Source organism: Equus asinus, chromosome 1, assembly GCF_041296235.1.
Source record: "Equus asinus isolate D_3611 breed Donkey chromosome 1, EquAss-T2T_v2, whole genome shotgun sequence".
NCBI lineage: Eukaryota > Metazoa > Chordata > Mammalia > Perissodactyla > Equidae > Equus > Equus asinus.
In genome coordinates this window covers 110738535-110755160 of record NC_091790.1, presented here as the reverse complement: position 1 = coordinate 110755160, position 16626 = coordinate 110738535, and the positions used below count along the sequence as shown (strand labels likewise).

Below are 16626 nucleotides of genomic sequence, written 5' to 3'. Positions count from 1 at the left end.
CCTCGTTCATCTAGATCCTGCCTCCTCTCGGATTGGAACCCCCGCCCCCCCAGCATTGCCTGGCCATATTTACATCTCCTTTTTGGAATTTGCTTGCACTCCTTTTTTTTTTTTTTTGGTAGTATCCAATTTTGCAGTTGTCTTGTTTATTCCTTATTTCAGGGCCGTTCTCCCCAACCAGACTGTGAACCACCTGTGAGCAGCATCACATCCTGTTTTCTTTTTGAAGCCCGTGGTGCCTAGAATAGGCTATAGGAATCTGAGTAATTATTTGATTTATGTCAAGATGCCAAGCCCATCCTCTGGAATCCACCATGCTGAAATATGTTGAACAGGACATGCTAGCGCATCGAAATTCACAGCTGGCTCGTTGCTAGACAAATGGATTCCTAGTCATTGGAGACTTTGAACAAGTCACAAAACCTTTTTGAGCTTCATTTTCCTTGTATACAAAATGAATATATTATATACCTTTCTACTTCTCAGGTTCAAATAAGGATCAAATATGGCAGGATGAGCAAAAGCAATTCACAGCTGTAAAATACTCTTCAAATGCATGATTTTATTATTAAGTCATTTGGTCTTTCATCGTTGACATAAATGAAAAGCGTGGATAGAACATCTTGAACTTTCTGGAAGATCTTCCACAAATTTTAGACTTTATCGTTGTTTTTCTGAGATTGGTATTCCATTATTATTTCCATAACCTGCTGCCTTTTGCTTCGAGCTTCTTCTTGGTGTAATTGGAACTTTCTGAGCCGATTCCATTCCAGTAACCCAGCTATCACCGTGGTGATCTGATCTGAGGAGGGGAGGCTGTCATTGGCTTAGACTCCCTTGGCTTCAGGGAAACTTTCTGATTGCTCACAAAACAAACACAAAAGTACGAAGGACATTTCAAAAGGCTGGGAACCGAGCCTGTGGGCAACATTTCTATTGACAGGGCTAATCCTGGCATAATTAAAAAGAGTTTAATTAATCATGGAGTTAAGTATAGAGAAAGGGTTTCTGGCAGCCTTACATCACACATTCCTGGATATTTTTAGCTTCCACTCACGTGATCTCTACAGTTCAGGGGTCTCCCCACCTGCCTGCCTCTTTGGAGGCGTGGCTGAAACTGCGGGTTGCCTTGCCATCCTTGGGAATCTCAGCTTCTTTGGGCTACTGCCACCTCTGCCAATCGAAGAAAATGGAGAGAGATTCTGATTTTCATGGATCCTAAGGAATATATTTCCCACCTGACTGTAAATAATATTCTCCCAGGAGGTCAGGGTCTCGGTATTCTTAGATTCCTGTGTCTTGATTCACCTGGCCTATCAAATTAGGATAACCTTAGCTGACAGCCAGTCTTTGAGAGCTCTTTCGTGGTGGCTGCAGGATGATTTCAGGTTTTTCTTTCTGGAGATACTATACTCTCAGGAACCTGAGAGCTTGTCCACTCCCAGTCTCTCTAAGGGTCGTGGAGAGATACTTGATCTTTAAGAAATTCGAAATCATGAAGTTTCAGTACTAGAGACCGACGGGAAGCACCGCATTGCCACTCAAAGATAGAGCGTTTTCCCATCACTGTCATCCCTGTCCTTGTTCCCACTTTCTTTGTCCGCTTCCTCTCACCCCACAAAAGCAGGATCTTGCTGCCTAAAACCATCCAGTGGATAGAAAGATAGTCAGGTAGATGTGTTGGGAAGGAGAATGGATGGAAGTACGTGCCTCCAGACTCCTCATTAGCTAGAATGCTGGCAGCCTGTAAAGTAGTTTTTTAAATCTGAGAGAAGACCTCTTTACGGCCAGCTTCTTCCCTGGAAGCCACAACACGTCTCTCTCCCATTTGATCCAAAAACTGCTAGAATTCTCTACGAGTCCGAACTCTATTACCTCCGTCACAGCTATTTATTTCAGTTCACTTTGACATGGTACTATCCATGACTAAATAGCTTTTCACTATTGTCTCTTACAGTTCTTCAGGACTCAAACATCAAAAGAATCCTGCTGCCTCTGGGGAAGAAGGCACGGGGCTGTATCAAATGCCCTCTGGAGAGCAAACCCTAGCCCTTTGTTCCTGTATCTCTGTTTTACTACTGTAACTTTACCCCTTCATTTACTAGACAAGGAGAATCCATTCTGTTTTTTCCAAATTCAGTAACTTATAAAGCAAAAAATAAGATGATCCACAGATGTGCTGAAAGAGTTTGGACAGCTGGTAGACCCCATTCTGCAGCCACCTACATTTCAGTACATAAAAAACTGCTTTGGAAAGTATTTGTACAAAGAGGGATGTGTGACCGAAAGATGTGAACCTGACAGATATCTTGTGAGCTGCCCACTAGTCTGGATCAGATCCTGCTATTTGCTGACTTTACAACATATAGTCAGCTGCTCAACTGGATGGTAAATGAAGCATGTAGATTTACGGCATCCCCTGGAGAAAAGGGAGAAAACAGAGGAGAGATGGGAAAGGTCTGTCATAGACACCAGGTGTTTAAATCAAAATGGAAACAAACAAACAGAAAGACCAGCATTGCACTATAGGAAATGAGATGTAGAAAGTTGGTTATTCATTATGAAGAAATTACTCCATTGATGTATCTGTCTCTGGATCTACTAAGATGTCAGTGACGAAAATGCAAAATTGTGAAAGATAGTAATCTGTCAGGGTGAAAATCAATAGCAGCCACAAAAGGTAATAAATTTTTCTGAGGAATAGTTGAAACTCACCCTTACAGAATTACAACTGTCATCAGAGTGACCAAGAAGCAACTAGGTGGCCCTGATGGCACAGCTGACCAGACAGGAGCTGGGTTTGTCTTGTTTTGGTGTTTTTGCAACTTGGCTCCAATGAGGTGACCTTGTCCCTTGAATCTGGTGGAAATCTGACTTCCAAATATAATTTGATTCTCCTTCCAGTCTCATTTTTGAAACTGCTGAACTCTTTTGTGTTATTGCCTTTCGGAGAACATGGCGTCCAAAGAAAGTGGTAGTGGAAGGAGCACCGATTTAAAGGCTTTTGGATCCATTAATACAAAGTCTGGATGCAGGCAAAATTAGTCTAAGGCATTAGAGGTTGGGGCATGGTACGGGGGAATAGAGCATAAAGGTACTGATTCTGTTTCTTGAGCTGGGTGCTGTCTAAACACGGGTTCCCACTCTGTGAGTTCGCCGAGCTTGCACATATGATATGCATACTCTTCTGTATACACTGCAGAAGCATAATAATCATTATACTTCAGAAAAAATTTACATTAAATAGCCTTTGCATTCTCTTGCCAAATCTCTAAACAGCCAACAGATTTGGGAGAGGTCACTTGAGCCCGAGTTTCTGCTCCAGAAATGAGAAGGTAGAGCAGATGATCTCAGCCCTGAAGCTTCTCGGTGCCATCATCATTGGCGCGTGATGAATGCATAGCATTGATATTCCTGCTACTAGTGACTTGAATAATAATCATACGTGGACAGGGTTGCCACAGGCCTTCCCAGGAAAGGCAGTGAACTGAAGGCTGTGTAAATTTGCCACGTGGCGTGGGGAATGATAGTTGACTCCAGGGCTCATGTTGATAGCAAAGAAGTAGAATTAGGGTGGCTGTCAGAGTGGGCCCCTACTTTAAAAGCAGATGTTCATCACACAGCTAGTGACGTGCATGATCCCATTAAATTCAAGAGCCAATGTTTCTCTAATAGTTTCTTCTCAAAAGCAGCTGTGGGAAATTATGATGATTCTATTAAAATATACTATAGGAACTTCCAACCAATCCTGCAGTTCAGTGTTTCAAGCACTTCCTTTCCTTTGTTGTTTAATATAAAGTGAATTTAAAGGTGACCTGTACAGTGACTGATTGGCAGCTGGGGAGACTCAGCATCTCTCTCATCACTGAGAAGTTGTCAATCACTTCTCACAATGGATGGGAGAAGTCCAGGGCCTGGGCTCCAGGGCATTTGCTGGACTGATGGGAGAAACTGCTGCGACCTCTATTTGATAAGAAAATGAGCAACACCTTACTCCCTGTGGGCTTTTCCCACAACTGGAGTCTCTTGGAAGGCAAAATATATTTAGTAGAATGCGGAAGGGAAAAGTAAATGATTTTGAGAATCCACTGCATAATAAACTAGGTAGTCAGCACCTGGAGAGTAGATCCACAGGGAAATTCTTAAAATCTTATGATGCTTTCTAAAGTCTCTAAAGTCCCCTAGAGACGGGTCACCTGATTCTACTAAGCCACCTGCCTTCGTCCCCCTGAAAACCATTCTGGAAAACCAGGCCAGACATGCTCTCTGATGGCCGCCCCTCTTCTGAATCCCAAGAATAAACCCTTTGCTTCAAACACAGACGTGTATTATTTAGTCTTCCAGCAAACATGAAGGGAAACAGTGAAATGAAGGAAATGCAAATCATGAGCTGCCGCATAAGGTCCTAATTACCATAATTTGACCCACCCTCCTTCCCACTGCCGGAAAGTCAGCCTTCTGGATGAGAGAGAGCCAAACCGCTAGATAACAGCCTTCTGTTCTCTCTCCCCATCCTTTGCCTCCTTTCTTTCTTCCTCTGTTCCTTAAATGATGTTCATTAAGACAGCAATTCTTCTAACAGTTTGTAAGCCTCAATTGTATTAGTGAAAGCTTTCCATGACTTGATAAAAAGAGCTAAAGAAAACGAATAGAAGGGGGAAAAAAAAGGAGACACATGCTGTCTCTTTATTCCCCAAAGCAAGTGTCAGTCTCAGAACACTCTCCTAGAACCTGCCAAAAATCTCTCTGGAATCATCCCTTTTAGATACAAAGGCAGTAAATCTAAAAGGTCCAGGTCTTCCATGGTATGGTTTTAGAAAGTATTAATAATTCAGAAAAGGCTCGATTCAGACTCCACGTGTCCAGTCACATCAATCACACCAGGCCCTCCGCCCACACACAGCTCCTGGAATCTTCTCTTTTTGACATTACACACAACTTCACCTTGTCCCTGACTTGTCCCAAAATACCTGAGGTAAGTTGAGGTGCCAGAGCTTCTTATGTTTATGGTGGTATATGAGCCAGGCTGGGAGACATGCAAAGTTTGTTAACTTCATGCCTATTGGAATTCACCTAAAATACGCTCATTAAAATCTGGATCTAAAAAGCATGCCCCTGCTCACATTAGTGCTGGGGCTTCTGCCTTTGGCTGTGACAAGTGCCGTAGAAATGGGCTCTACTGTCACCCTTCAGTTCATGTATGGCTTGTGATGGGATGTTTCAATGGCAGCTTTAAATCAGCCCGCTGAGGCTTCGATTGTACAGCCTCAATTTGGGACTGAGGGAAAAGAGTCATGAAATCACAAAGCTCCCAACTCTCTGATGGTGTGTGCAGCTGACAGCGTGGAGGGATGGCTCCACTGACCTTTTGTCTTTTACAGCATTTGACCATGTGGGCTGCTTTCGTTTCAACCAGTGTAGGGGCAAAATACAATTTAACAATGCAAGGACGGGTTTTCAAGAAGCTAAGATGTCTTTGAGAAGCGGGTCTCTTTCTGAGAGCTGGGGTGGGAGCTGCTAAGCGAGGCAGGCCAGGAATGGTCCATGTAGTTGGAGGCAGAGTAGAAGACCAGCAGGCCATGTGTGAAGGTCACGAAGTCAGTAAGCAAAGGGAGGAATTCATAGGATCCTGGGAGCATAAGGCAAATTTATATTCTATATCCAAGTGATATTCACACCAGGAGGGTGTGAATAAGGAGGCCAAATTGGAGTCAGGAGCTACAAAGAAGGCGGGAAGGACGTGACAGAAAACCCAGTTAAGCAAATATATCAGTTAGGATGCTTTTGGTTGCAAGTAACAGAAAACCCAATGCAAAGTGCCTTAAACAGTAAGGATACTTTTTGGCAAGGATAACTGGAAGTCCAAAGGCAGGATAGGCTTTAGGTGTGGCTAATCCAGCAGCCAATCATTTCATCAGGGACCCAGGTTTTTTCTGTCTCTCTGCTCTACCATCCATGGTGTCAGCTCCCTCCTGAGACTGGGTCTCCTCTAGGTCGCAGAATGGCTGCGAGCAGCAATTGGGTTTCCATGCTTTCTCCATCACATCCAGGGAAAGCAAGGGAGTTGCTCCCAGAAGGTGTCCTCAAAGAATGAGAAGAAGCATTCCCCAAAGCCCTGCACACCCCTCGTAGCATCTCATCTGCCTGAATTATGCCTGCTGTTCCTTTCTGAACCAATTACAGCCAGGTTAAGATTACTTTGATTGACTTAAATGCATTAAGGTCCGTTCCTGGAAAGGGAAATAGAGCCACCTTTACCCAAATTAATGGGCAGCGCGGGAGAGAAAGAGTTAACTACTCAAAGTCAGCGTTCTCCTAGAATACAGACAGGGGACATGTACACTGTGTGGGCGACTATAATAATCATTAATGCTGTTTACCAAGTATTTCTGGCTTCCCACCTTCCTGGCACATGATGAGATTGTACTTCCTGGCTCCTAGTGGTTGAGTGAGGCCGTGAGATTTGTTGCAGTCAATGAATAGTGAGCAGCAGTGACACATGTCACTGCCAGGCCAGAAACTTTAATGGCCACTGTGAGGCCTCCAGAACTGCCTTTACTTCTGCTTGGGGGACAAGTGAATGCTCAAGATGGTGGCTGCTGCCTCAGTATACATCCTGGAACAAGGAGACCTGGCGCAGAGCCCCAGCCAACCCATGATGGAGATGAGCAAGAAATATTGTTGTTTAAACCCGCTAAGATCTTTTTTTCACTCCAGCATATCTTGGTCTGTTCTTTATACCGCTTGAGCAACATCCATGGCAGCAGCTGAAGTTAGCTCTTGGCCCCCTGTTCTAGGTGGGAAGACCACGTGATGTGGACACCAGTGTCACATACTAGTTATGTATGGGCAGGTCAGGGTGAGCAAGTATGTACAAGAGCCAGGAAAAAGCAAAGTTTTCCTAAGAATTTTCTCCCGTAGTCAGAGCTGCCACTTTTGGTTCTTGCTTCTCAAGAGAAACAAAATTTGTCCTAATTTGTCTCTTTTAAATAATCCAGTGATCTTAAGGACATAAAAACATACCTGGCATATAAGGAATAAAAAGAAATCTACTTTCTATTGAATTTTTTTTTTTTTTTGAGGAAGATTAGCCCTGAGCTAACATCTGCTGCCAATCCTCCTCTTTTTGCTAAGGAAGACTGGCCGTGAGCTAACATCCGTGCCCATCTTCCTCTGCTTTATATGTGGGACGCCTGCCACATCATGGCTTGATAAGCACTGCGTGGGTCCACACCCGACATCCAAACTGATGAACCCCAGGTCACTGAAGCAGAATGTGTGAACTTAACCAATGTGCCGCCAGGCTGGCCCCTCTATTGAATTTTTTTAATTAAGGAAATTATTCAAGAAATTTGGAAAAGCGCAATCCCCAGATCAAGAAAATGTGAATTCATGTAAATAATTATTTAAGATCAGAAATGTACTCATGGGAAAAAATAACCTGCAAAGTAGAAAACAAAAATTTTAAGTCTCACATTTATTAAAATCAATTCTAGTTTTTGAAATGCATTTGAAATATGAAGGTTATCACTAATTGGTATGTATTTATAGCTACACATGTGCAAAGTTTATTGCTCTGATGTATGGTCTACCAAAAAAATTATAATTTGGTTCCATTTCATCTTATAATTAGCTTTTTTAGTGAGATATAATTGACACAACATTGTGTAAATTTAAGGTGTACAACGTTGTAATTTGCATATGTGTAAATACTGTCTATTAATTTTTTTTGATTAAAGAAATTACTCAAGAAATTTGGAGAAAAGCGTTACCCAGATCAAGAAAATATTTCAGTATGATTGCCACTGTAGTGTTAGGTAATATCTCAATCACATGACACAATTTTCATTTCTTTTTTGGGATGGGAACGATTGAGATCTAGTCTCTTAGCAGCTTTGAAGTTTATAATACGGTGTTGTTGTCTGTAGTCACTATGCTGTGCCTTACATCTCCAGGGCTTATTATCTACATGTTGCAAGTTCGTACCCTTCAAATCTCCCCGATTCCCCCAACCCCTGGCAACCACCATTCTACCCTTGCTTGCCTTTTCTTCTGAAATGACAGCGCCTTTTAAGGTATAAACAAACATATAATATAGACTATCCTAGTATTAAGGAAGAAAAGTGCTGTAAAGTCTCTGGAAATTTTCTGATTTCTGAAAGCCTGGTTCTCAAATAAAAATAAAATAGAAAAGTCTCAAATTTTTTAGTGATTAGTAGCTAAAGTAAAATACCTGTTTCGTAAATTCATCCATATTTTCCTCCTTAAAAAAATCTTTAAAAACCCATTCCTGCCTTTGCTGCTGCTTTTTTGGGATTGACGCTGACCCATGTATATTGTAAAATTTTTCTAAGCACCTCAACAAAAGTTGAACTGTGTGGAATTCCTTCCTATAATCCAAGAACGATTTGGAGGAGTTTTTCCCCCCTTGAAGTAATGTTTGAGATTAAGCAGGTTTTTTCTCCAATAGATAATTTTTATTCCTGCATTTGGTTGTCGAGAGCTCCCACAACAGAATCTCTGGATGACTTTGATGAGGTCATAATCTTCAAAACATGTTATGGTCACACAGGGACAGGATGCTCATTTTTTAGATTCTTTTTTTCCCTGTTCTAAAATGCAGTCATAATTACCAACTTGAGAGCTTTTGTTTACTCTCCTCCTTCCAGAGATAAAAATACAAAGGCACAGAAATTGTTGTTAGGTTGTCCGCTGGCTTGAGAAAAGGCACTGGCCTAGGAGCCAGAAGACCTGGGCCCTGGGCTCTGGCCCGGCCGGCTCATGCTCAGTCCGGCGGAGTCTGGACGGGAATGGAGTCCCAGACGTTTGCTGATGGGAAAAGTGTGCAGCACGTTTACATCCAGGTGGCTGCACCCGTCTCACCTCGCGAAGAGATTCCCTTCCCCTTGGCAAAGGACCCTGAGAGTCTGTCTGGTCACCACGGACCCATGAAGCACCAGCATTGCCCATTCCCCACCTGGTCCTCTCTTAGCAGTCAATCCAGGAGGAAAAAGTATCCAGGAGCCCTCAGACTCTGGCCTCCCTCTGTGTCCTGACCCAGTCGGGGAGGGGCAGACGCTTCCAGGATCACCCTTGGGCATTGACAGTCCTGGCGTCCGGCCTCTCTGCACTCGCCTTAGGAGCTGGAAGCAGACGCTGCTGACAAAAGGTCCTGCTGGGCGAGGGAGTCTGGGCACGGTTCCTAATGATTTCCATCACGCTGTTGCTTCCCATGCATTGTGCCCTGAAGCACCTCGTTTTCCTTTCGCTTTTACCTTGATTAATGCCCTTCGTAAGTTGCCTTCCTGAGACTCACTGCGTAGCCACTGCCCAGGCATAAACTCAGCTGCCGTGGTCTCAAGGCGTCGATTTCCATCTTCTTTCCTGGCAATTGTGTCTGCAGCTTTCTTCCTCCTGACCCAAGGCCAGTTGGTGCTGGAGTTTCTTGTTCTGCTTTTCCAGGTGACCTTCCTTTTTGCAAGTGCCAGATGCCAGGTCTAGGCTTTGTCCTCTGTTGCCGTTATGTAAGTGAGCTGGAATTTTAAATAGTTACAAAGGCAGGTCAGGAAGGTGCTGCTGGCCCTAACCCAGCGATGTCCTTAAACCAGAGGCTGACGTTGCCTTTGAAAATCTGCCTCATCGATAATCGAGTTTACATCTCGGCTTGCCTAATATATTTATCTCTTATTTGAAAAGCAAAGTGAACTTTAAGTATTGCCGTTTAAGTGAGTTTTTGTGAGCTTTCCAGGAGGCCTCAAGCTCTCTGTGATCTGTATGTGACAGGCTCAGGCTTCATTCCCAAGAGGGAGCGAGAACTTTCCTCCTGTTTCTCCAACCACGCCTCCCCAGGTTCCTTCCAGCTCCTCTTCCTCGAGCCTCTCCTCCCCTCTCTCCTCCAACCTGTGCCCTCCTTAAACTCACCCATTCCCATGGCTTTAGCCACCCCTAACCAGCACTTCTGGCCCCACCACTCTGGATCTTCAAACTCTGTTTCCAACTGCCAAAAGGAGGATGTCTTTGGAATACCTTAGATGGCTCAAATTCAACCTGTCTAAACTGAACTAGTTGTCCCTTTATTGCCCCACCCAAATCTTTGCCCCCCACTGTCATCAAGCCACCTATGCAAACACCTCTTTGAGCATTCCTCAGTGATCAGTGATCTAGTTCCTTTCCTTGCTAGCCAGAGAGATGGTGTGCGAATGAGGAGCTGGAGAAAAGGGTAGGAGTTGAGATGCTAGAGTTTCTACACATATCCCCAACTCTGGGACCAGAACCAGGGAGGGAACAGGAGGCCGAGTACAAGAGAAGCTCCAGATAAGTTCTGGAGACCCCAGAGCAGATGCAAACTTGGCCTAACTTCCCTTTAGGAGATGACCAGCCTCATACAGAAATCCACATCGTCTGCCACCTGAGCCACAGATCAGAACTAGCTGAAGGAGGTGACCAGGCAGATGCGCCTACGAATATGTTCCCAGTTTCCCAAGGGCTGCTGGAGGCGTGAAGGGGTCTCAGAAGTTCCTGCTTGTCCCAGCGGGGACCAGGGAGGTCCTGAGAACACCACTGGTTTAGCAGAGCCTTGGGATCTGGACAAGGGGGCCACAGAGTGCGAGGACTTTGAACTGGAAAGATATGGCTGAAATGATGAAGAAGCAGCAGGTGACCCCAAGGACCAAATGTGACTGGGCACGCTGCAAGGACACCAGTGCATAGCACCAGGCTCTGGGACCAGCCCAGCCCAGCTAGGGCCCTCACAACAGCGACCAGCCGAGACCCAGAAAGGCCCCTCCCCATCACGGTGAGGACAGATAAGCTTTCTTCTACACCCACACAAGGGGAGGTCTGAGGGCAGGGTAAAGAGGGAAGACCCTGAAAGTCTGAGTGTAACCAGAAGAGGTGGGCTCAACCTGAAAGCAACCATTTTAATGTGGGAGAGTGAGATTTCTTCGGTTGGCACTAAAGTTTTTCTTTAGTTTATGTTTTTTCTCCCCTACCATAGCGTTGAGAGCTATCAAAGATAATTAACTAAATAGTAGACAATAATAAAGCTATGATTTTTGTTTCACAGTGTGAGTTGTAGCAGTAAATTTTTGACCCTGCTAAACAAAAATCATCACCGTTAACTCCTCCTCCTACCCCTTCTCTCCGCCTCCCTCTGAGAGCGGACTAGAGACGGTAGCCTGTATCTCCGAACTAGTGCACGTGGATGTTCCATCCTTTCCACCCCCAATGCCGATGCCAAGATTCACCCTGGTCATCTCTTACCTGGATGGTGTGACCCTGAGGGTTACACTGTTCTCCAACTCCCCTTTCTAACCCATCCTCATCCACACTGTGCATCTGCCTAAAATACGTTGCTCCCCAACTTTGAAATCTGGGATGATTCCTGTGACTAAAGGGTGATGTTCAAACTCCATGGCTTGTCCTAGAAGCCCCTTCTGAATCTAGTCCCACGCTGGCCTCAGTCCTACTGCTACTCGCCCTCTCTCACACATTGCAGGTGCAAGCAGGGCAGCTACCTAGCTTTCCTAGAGTAGACCAGTGCCTTCACTCCACTACTCTTTGCACTGCTATTTCCCCTGCTTGGGGTGCCCTTTCTTCTCCTCTTGCCAACGTCCAGCTCATCCTTGAGGATCCAGATCAAACATACTGCTCCTTTAACATCTTCTCTAACTCTCTTCATTCCCCAAGTTAAGCTCGTCACCTTTTCCTTTGTTCCACTTACACCATCTATAAGCCTGTGGCAAACATAAAGCCACAAGTACCAGTTTCAAATATTCCCTCCCCTTCACAAATTAGAAGGAAAAATGTTTGTGGACCACGTTCCTCGATTATGGTTCCAAGGCCATGGCCATGTGTTCTAACATCATTATTAGCCTTTCCTACAGTGATCATGATCTTCAGTTTGCATATATAACCCTACACTTGAATTAAACTCCTAAGGGGAAGGCATCATATGTGTGTTCATCTTTATAGCCACAACTTTCTATCATGCTCACTCCTTTCCACCCTACTCAGCTTAACAGAGGGACAGCTGGCCTATGAGCAAATTAGAACTCCTCCTCCCTTGATGGATCCACTTCCACACCAGGGCAAAGGGTTGGCAAATAGAAGGAAGACTTGGTTTCAGTTCCCACTTACCCCCTTGGCTAGGTGCCTTTGTGCAGTGCACAAACTGCCCAGCTGTATGCAACAGCCCTGGGATCTAAGATGTCTTAAGAGCAAAATAAATCTTTGTTGATGAATGAATTTGTCTAGGAAACATTCCCCATCTTTGTCCCTTTTATGTTACATGAACTGTATACTTGTCATTTACCCACAGAATCTTACTGTACTATGATATTTACGGCAACATTGAACAATTAATTATTTACCAACATTTTGTAAAGTACTCAGCAGTCCTCAATATATACTTATTAAGTAAAACTTACATTAATATTTGAAATTGTATTGCAATTCCTTTAATAGTTGCAATATAACCATTATCCTCATCATGTCTCTGAAAATAAGTGAACTGTATTCAGAGATTAGATTTTTGGTACCAATTTACCATATCATAAAAATAACAGCAAGCTTCACACTGGTGGAATATTGGTGGTTTATTAAACCACAGGTCTGTTTGTTTCTTGCTAATGGCTCTACCACCCGATCAGGTGGTGTGTGCCCCCTCGTCCCACGCAGCCCATTCACACACTCAGCCTTCAAGCTAACTTAGAGTTCAGGCAAAGCCAACAAAAGACTCTGGTGCAAGTGGAGATAAACTGAAACATTACCATAGACCCCTTCATTTCTGGAGTGAGCGTAGAAAAGGGAGTAAGAGAATTTTAGAATCTACGAAGAACACCATGTATGTCAGTAAAGGCACTGTGCTGTAGCGTACCTTGATTTAAAAAAACATGAAGTATATTAGCCCTAAGTCGGCTCTAGAAGGAGGTATAAATCCCTGTGCAGGCTATATATGTATCTTGGGACCCTTATCTTTCTCTAGGCTGCTAAAATACAGCAAAGTCAAAGATGGGAGGAAGAGTGACACCACCCACTTTATCTCAAACCTTATGTACCTCATGTTAGGACAATCACTATGGGCTAAATATTTTAGGTAAAATATGTAACACAGGTAAAATAATTTGTCAACTCTAAATGAAACCGTGGAGTATTCCAAAGTTGCCTTCGGATGAGATACGGGATGTTCATGACCCTAAAATGTGTCAAATAAACGTTAACTTCTTCCTCTGAGTCAGCTAGGACCCTCTCAATTGCAGATCACAGAAAACTGGATTGAGCACGTTAGAATTAATTCACTTAGGGCGCAGCTGGACTCAAGGCTTGTTCAGCAACGGCATCAGGAGTCGGCATCTCTCCTTCCGCTGTGTACCTTCAGCCTTGGGCTTCACGTCACAGCAGATGGAGGCAGCCGCTGCAGGCCCTGCATCCTCTCTAGTTTCTAGTCGGTCTGCAAAGTGGGGCATATCTTTTCAGAATTCTCAAGGAAGTTTTACTGTTTCTCACTGGCTCTGGTTGGGTCAGGTGTTCAACTCTAAGCCAGTCGCTATCACCAGGCATGTCCTATTCTGACTGGCCAGGCTTGAGTCGCATGTCCACCTCTGAAGCTGACACTGCCAGAGTCACTTTGGGAGTGATGGAGAGGGCTGTCCCTCGAAGGAAATTCTAGGTATAATTACCAGAAGAAAGATGAATGGATAGAAAGCAAAAAAAATAGAAAGATGTCTTCCTCCCTCTTTCTTCCCTGTGGTAGGCAGCCTCTAAATGGCCCCCACTGATCCCCAACTTCTGATATTATGCCCTTTTGTAATACCCTCTTTTTGAGTGTGAGTGGGACCTGTGACTTGTTTCTAACGAGTAGCATATGGCAATGGTGATAGAATGTCACTTCCATGATTAGGTCCCTAAGATTGTGACTTCCATCTTGCTAGCAGACTCTCTGTAGCCTTCTTGGCTTGTGTGCTCTGATGAAGCAAGCTGCCATGTTAGAGAGGCCTACATGGCAAGGATCTGAAGGTAGCCTCTGGGTAGGACCTGAGGACCTGAATTTTTCTGAGAACTACATGAGCTCAAAGAGTATCCTTTCCTCATAGAGCTCTCAGATGAGACTTTGGCTCTAGCCAACACCCTGATTGCAGCTATGTGAGAGATACTGAGACAGAGCTCACAGAAAAACCAGACAACAAATGTGTGCTTTGCTTTTTTTTTTTGCTGAGGAAGATTATCCCTGAGCTAACATCTGTTGCCAGTCCTCCTCTATTTTATATGTTGGTCACCACCATAGCATGGCTGATAAGTGGTGTCGGTCATGCCAGGGATCTGAATCCACAAACCTGGGCTGCCAAAGCAAAGCACGCTGAACTTAACCACTAGACCACAGGGCTGGCCCCAAATGTGTGCTGTTTTAAGCCACTAGGTTTGTGGTAATATAGTTAGGCAGTAATAGATAACCAATGCACTTCCTTTTCCCTCCCACATCCCTTTCAGAATCTCTCCCAGCTCTGCTCTGGTCCCCTACCCACCACCCAGTGCCAAGCTGGAGCAGCCAGAAAGCTTATATACCTTAGGAAAGGCCTAGCACTCCCTGGTCCCCATGCATTTCCATACTCATCTGTGCACTGACCTCAGTTTACTGTTCAGAGAAAGCATCTAACTGAGCCAATTGTCACAGATTCCTCAGGTCTTAACCCAAAGGAAAGGAGATTCCATGACATTTTTCATTGATAATGTCTGGTGCCCTTCTGGCATCTCTTAAGTTGAGCTACAGAAGTCAGCTCCACACAGAATGTGCGGGTGCAGAGCTGAAGGGTATGCAAGCAATTTGGACCCCAAAATAACTGTCCTTGAAAGAGAAATGACTCAAATGAAAATTAATCCTTGTTAATGGCAGGTCATGACTGCTGGTGATGATGTAGACAGTTGTCACCTGCCACTGATTTGGAAGTCTGCTCCATCTTTGCCAATTCACCTGCCTTACCATTCTGCGAAGGGCTTCAGCCTGGCCTGGAACCCCTGCCAGCATCTCTGTACTGGTTTGACAAGGCGTGGTTGGCTTATGAAAATGTATTCTGGACACTTGGCTCACATCTCTGTGAGTATCTTCCTTTTCCTAATCAAAACCCAGAGAAGCGTTTCAGTGGCTCGGATGCTGAGCCGCAGCACTGACACTTTAATCTGGAGCCGTGGCGCGTTATTAGCACCCCACTCACCATGCATTTGCTTCTCTTGTGGAAGAAGCTGCCTGTACAATTTTTTCACTGAGAATGATAAATGGGCTCAGCGTTTCCCACTCTCGTTTTTTGCATGGCCTGCGAATGCACTTGCATTTTCCAATTTTCAGATACGACGTGTCCAGATGTGTATGAGAGAGAAGGTGCAAACATCTTGGGGAGCCCAGTTTCCCTGGAGAGAATTCTGCAATAACATAAATATGGAGACCAAACTGTTAAACACACAAGGAAATAGCACAGAGACAGAGCTTTGTCTCTCATTAAAGAAAAAAAGTCACAATCAGCTCATTTTGTGCATTGCTTTGATCCTAGCTGTTCTTCCATCAGGGGCCTGGTGACAGTGGGGACCGTTGTGGCAGCTGAAGCTTCCTTATAGCCATGTTTGTTGCTTTGTAATTTTTTAAACCAATTGGTCCTTGACGAACTGTCTGCATGCCTTCAAAAATACAGGCTGCAGTGGTGGATTTGTAAAGATGGCATGGGATCCCTCTCAAAGTTTGCAAATGTCAGTGAGCTCTGATATAAAATGACTGGAATTCTGAATGGTCATGATTACGTTTGAGCAGAGGGCTTCCCTGGGAATAGCGTTTCAAGTGATTAATTTGGCTGCTGAGACTTGGGTATTAGTGCTGAAGGATGTACACTTCATATTACTGGAGTAATACAACAACTGGGTTTTTTTGGCAGAAGAAGCAAAAAGGCACAGGCTTCCCACCGCAAAAATTTTTCTGCCGGGATAGCAAGAAATCATTCAGAAGCAAGGGTCAGAGTGTTTTTGTGTAAGTAGTCAAGAGAGCAGTTTTTTTCCAAATTCAAATGGACGACAGGAGCGTATTCTTTTGGAGACAGATAAAGGGCAGCGGCAGAGGTCTGCATAAAACTGAACTGTGGTGAGCCGTGGTAGATTCCTAGAGGCGATATGTCGATTGTGATGGCTGTCAATAGGGACCGTCTGTTTTGGAATTATTATTAGAAGTGCAAGCACATTCCCTATCATTCATGTGATTTACTGCTTTCTTAGCAGGATCAAGATGAAAATTTTTCAGTTGCATTTACAGGGCTCAAATTAAGCCGATGTTAAATCCTGTTAGTAATGCCGGGAATGGTCTGGGGCTTTGCCTAACGCATGTAAAATAGACATTATGAATACTGACAGGGCCTGTGATATATTTTCTCTTAAGGTTCTACACAGCTATGAATTGTACAGGCAGTTTCTTCTATGTAGGAGATACATGACGGGAGAAGAGAATCTTGATGTCTCTGATAGCATTGCCAGAGATTAAAAAAGAGGAAGAAGCCTAAAGATGAGAATTTAAAGATTAAATCTCAAAGATCTTGAGTGTGCATACCAACTGCTCCCTTTTTTTTTCTTTAGCATTTGAGTGAGAGAGAGAGA

General features: G+C 44.2%; 1 protein-coding gene across 5 annotated transcripts in view; it reads left to right on the top strand.

The window, feature by feature from the left end:
* Positions 1-16626, top strand: part of LHFPL3 (LHFPL tetraspan subfamily member 3) — a 499890-nt gene that overhangs the window by 380528 nt on the left and 102736 nt on the right. The window contains exon 3 of one of the 5 annotated variants that reach the window (XM_070505549.1): positions 1958-4312. The exons of the other annotated variants lie outside the window; for them this stretch is intronic. Within the exon in view, the coding sequence (XP_070361650.1) occupies positions 1958-2049 (92 nt within the window). The 3' untranslated portion in view covers positions 2050-4312. Of the gene's footprint in view, positions 1-1957; positions 4313-16626 lie in introns of those variants that run through there. 5 annotated transcript variants of the gene reach the window in all.